Below are 2,704 nucleotides of genomic sequence, written 5' to 3' on the forward strand. Positions count from 1 at the left end.
CATCCATGTCCCCTGGTCCCCCATCCATGTCCCCCATCCATGTCCCCCGGTCACCCACCTTCACGCCCGCGTCCCCACGGTTCGTCCCTGTCCCCGCGCCCCCGGCCCCCCGCGCCCCGCGCGCCCTCAGCCGCCTGTACCCCAGCAAGGCTTCCTGAGCCGCCGCCTGAAGAGCTCCATCAAGCGCACCAAGAGCCAGCCCAAGCTCGACCGCACCAGCAGCTTCCGGCAGATCCTGCCCCGCTTCCGCAGCGCCGACCACGACAGGTGGGGGGACACCGCGGGGACACCCCCCGGGGACACCGACAGACCCCCGGGGACACCTACACCCTTCCGGGACACCCCTCCCCTCCCCCCAGGACACCGACATCCCCCCTTGGGGTCACCAACAGCCCCCCTGGGACACCAACTTCCCCCCCAGGGAGATAACTCCTCCCCCTTGGGGACACCACAGCCCCCCCAGGGACATCAACACCCCCCCTTGGGGACACCACAGCCCCACCAGAGATGCCATAGCCCCCCCCTCCCCCCGGGATGTCACCTCCCTGGGATGTCACCCGCTCCTGGGACGTCACCCCCCTGGGGGACTCTGAGGGTGGCCGTGGGGACGGTGCTGCTGTGCAGGTGGCAGCAGGGACGTTTGGGGACAGCCCTGGGATGGGGACGGTTTCAGTCCCTGGGTGCCACCAAGGTGGAGCTGGGGACAGCTTTGGTCCCTGGGTGGCACCACAGTGGGTGTAGGGTCAGTCCGTTTTCCCCAGTGTCCCCAAACCAGGGGACAAGCCCCGCTCCCCTGGTGGCACCAGGGACAGCACGGGGACAGCTCTGCGCCGAGTGTCCCCAGGCTCTGTTTGGAGGGGACAAGTCCAGGTGTCCTCCTGCTGGACACGGGGACAACCCCACCACGGGGGTTAGGTCCCCAGTGTCCCCAACATCCCCATGTGGTGCAGGTCCCCGGTGTCCCCAGCGTCCCCATGTGAAGTGGTCCCTGGTGTCCCCATGTGGGGCAGGTCCCCAGTGTCCCCAACACCCCCATCCGGGGCATGTCCCCGTTGTCCCCAGTGTCCCTGCCTGGGGCGGGTCCCTACCATGTCCCCATCCTCTTTGGGGACACTTTGGGGACCGGGTGGCCGGGCAGGTGGCAGGCGGCGCCGGTGCCGTTTATAGCCGGAGCCGGTGGGTGGGAGCCGGGCGCAGGATCCGGCCTGGCACCAGGCCCAGCGTCACCGTCACCGTCACCGTCGTCACCGCCACCGATGGGGTACGGCCCCGGGGAGAGGGGGGTGGCGGTGATCCCGTGTGTCCCCCCCCCGGGATGTCCCTTGTCCCCAGGGAGATGACAGCCAGGAGCTGGGGTCTCCTGGCCCTGGGTCCCCAGAGGTGGGTTGCCTCGTCCCCAGGGGGGGGTTCTGTCCCCTGGGGTGCCCCTTGTCCCCAGGAGGTGGCCCCTAGGGGATGAGATCTCCAGTCCCTGTGTCCCCAGGGGTGTCCCTTGTCCCCAGGGGTGTCCCTTGTCCCCGAGGGGCTCTCTTGTCCCCATACTGCCGGGTGCTCCCCAAGGGGGATGTCCCTTGTCCCCTGCTGCCGATAGCATCCCTCATCCCTGGGGCTGGTCCCCCTTTGTGGGGGATGTCCCCTGTCCCCATAAGGGATGTCCCTCGTCCCATAGGGGATGTCCCCTGTCCCCTGTCCCCACAGAGGATGCCCCTCGTCCCCATGGGGACGCCCTGGGGGCTCCCTGTCCCCTGCACCCGGCGATCCGGGTGGGTTTTTTTTTCGCGGTGGTGTCGGTGGTGGGGGCCGCCTCTCGCCGGGGTATTTTTATCCGCGCCGCCCCCGCGTGCGCTCGGTGCCGGTGACACGGTGACGGTGACGGTGACGGCGGCCGCGGGGACGTGGGGACGTGGCGGGGCCGCTGCTTACGCAGCCCCGGGGATAAATTTAGCGCCCGGGGGCGGCTCACCTGCGCCAGCTGCACCGCGCCGGGGGGGGCAGGACCGTTCTGGGGCGATACGTGCCTGGGTTTCCCCCCCCCCCCCCTTTTTGGGGAGTCCCGCATCCACTCGGGGAGTCCCCCGTCCGCTTCGGGAGGGGGTGGGGGGCTCCCGGATGCCCATGGAGGGGGGGCGCCCACCGTCATGTCCCCCCCTCCCCATATCCCCCCCCCCTCCCCAAGCCCTGACTCTGTCTCTCTCTGTCCGTCCCGACGCCGCGGACGCGCCCCCAGGTCCCGCGCGGATGCCCCAGGTACCCCCCCCCCCCCCCCCCGCCGCCACCGCTGCCACCGCCACCCCCCCACCCCCCCACTCGCATGCCACCCCCCCCATACACACTGCCACCACCAACCCCGGGCACCCCCCCACCCCCCCCAAATCCCCCCTCCCCCCACCGCCACCACCTCCCCTTACCCCCAAATCCGCCGTCCCCCCTCCCCAACCCCAAACCGCGCCCCCCCGAGCGTCCCCCCCGCGTCCCCGCAGGGCCCGGTTGATGCAGAGCTTCAAGGAGTCGCACTCGCACGAGTCGCTGCTGAGCCCCAGCAGCGCAGCCGAGGCGCTGGAGCTCAACCTGGACGAGGACTCCATCATCAAGGCGGTCCACAGCAGCATCCTGGGGCAGGAGTTCTGCTTCGAGGTAAGGCCGCCCCCCCCCCCCCCCCCCCCCCCGGTGTCCCCGCGGTGGTGGTCCCCACGTCATTGTCAAC

The 2,704-nt window shown here is 70.7% G+C and overlaps 1 protein-coding gene and 1 long non-coding RNA gene across 2 annotated transcripts in view; both read left to right on the plus strand.

The window, feature by feature from the left end:
• The window catches only part of LOC118159474 (ras/Rap GTPase-activating protein SynGAP-like), a gene marked incomplete at its 3' end in the record, with an annotated part of 2,722 nt that extends 44 nt beyond the window's left edge, over positions 1–2,678 (plus strand). The window contains exons 1-2 of the mRNA XM_035314052.1: positions 1–267; positions 2,481–2,678. The exon at positions 1–267 is cut by the window's left edge and continues 44 nt beyond it. Coding sequence (XP_035169943.1) covers positions 1–267; positions 2,481–2,678 — 465 coding nt within the window. The remainder of the gene's footprint in view (positions 268–2,480) is intronic.
• LOC118159475 lies at positions 601–1,399 on the plus strand. Its single transcript, XR_004747133.1, has 3 exons — positions 601–666; positions 708–950; positions 1,011–1,399. It is a non-coding gene; the product is annotated as an uncharacterized LOC118159475 (long non-coding RNA).
• Positions 2,679–2,704: the final 26 nt, after the last annotated feature.

The sequence above is a fragment of the Oxyura jamaicensis genome, unplaced genomic scaffold, assembly GCF_011077185.1.
Source record: "Oxyura jamaicensis isolate SHBP4307 breed ruddy duck unplaced genomic scaffold, BPBGC_Ojam_1.0 oxyUn_random_OJ70593, whole genome shotgun sequence".
In the NCBI taxonomy this organism is placed as follows: Eukaryota; Metazoa; Chordata; class Aves; order Anseriformes; family Anatidae; genus Oxyura; species Oxyura jamaicensis.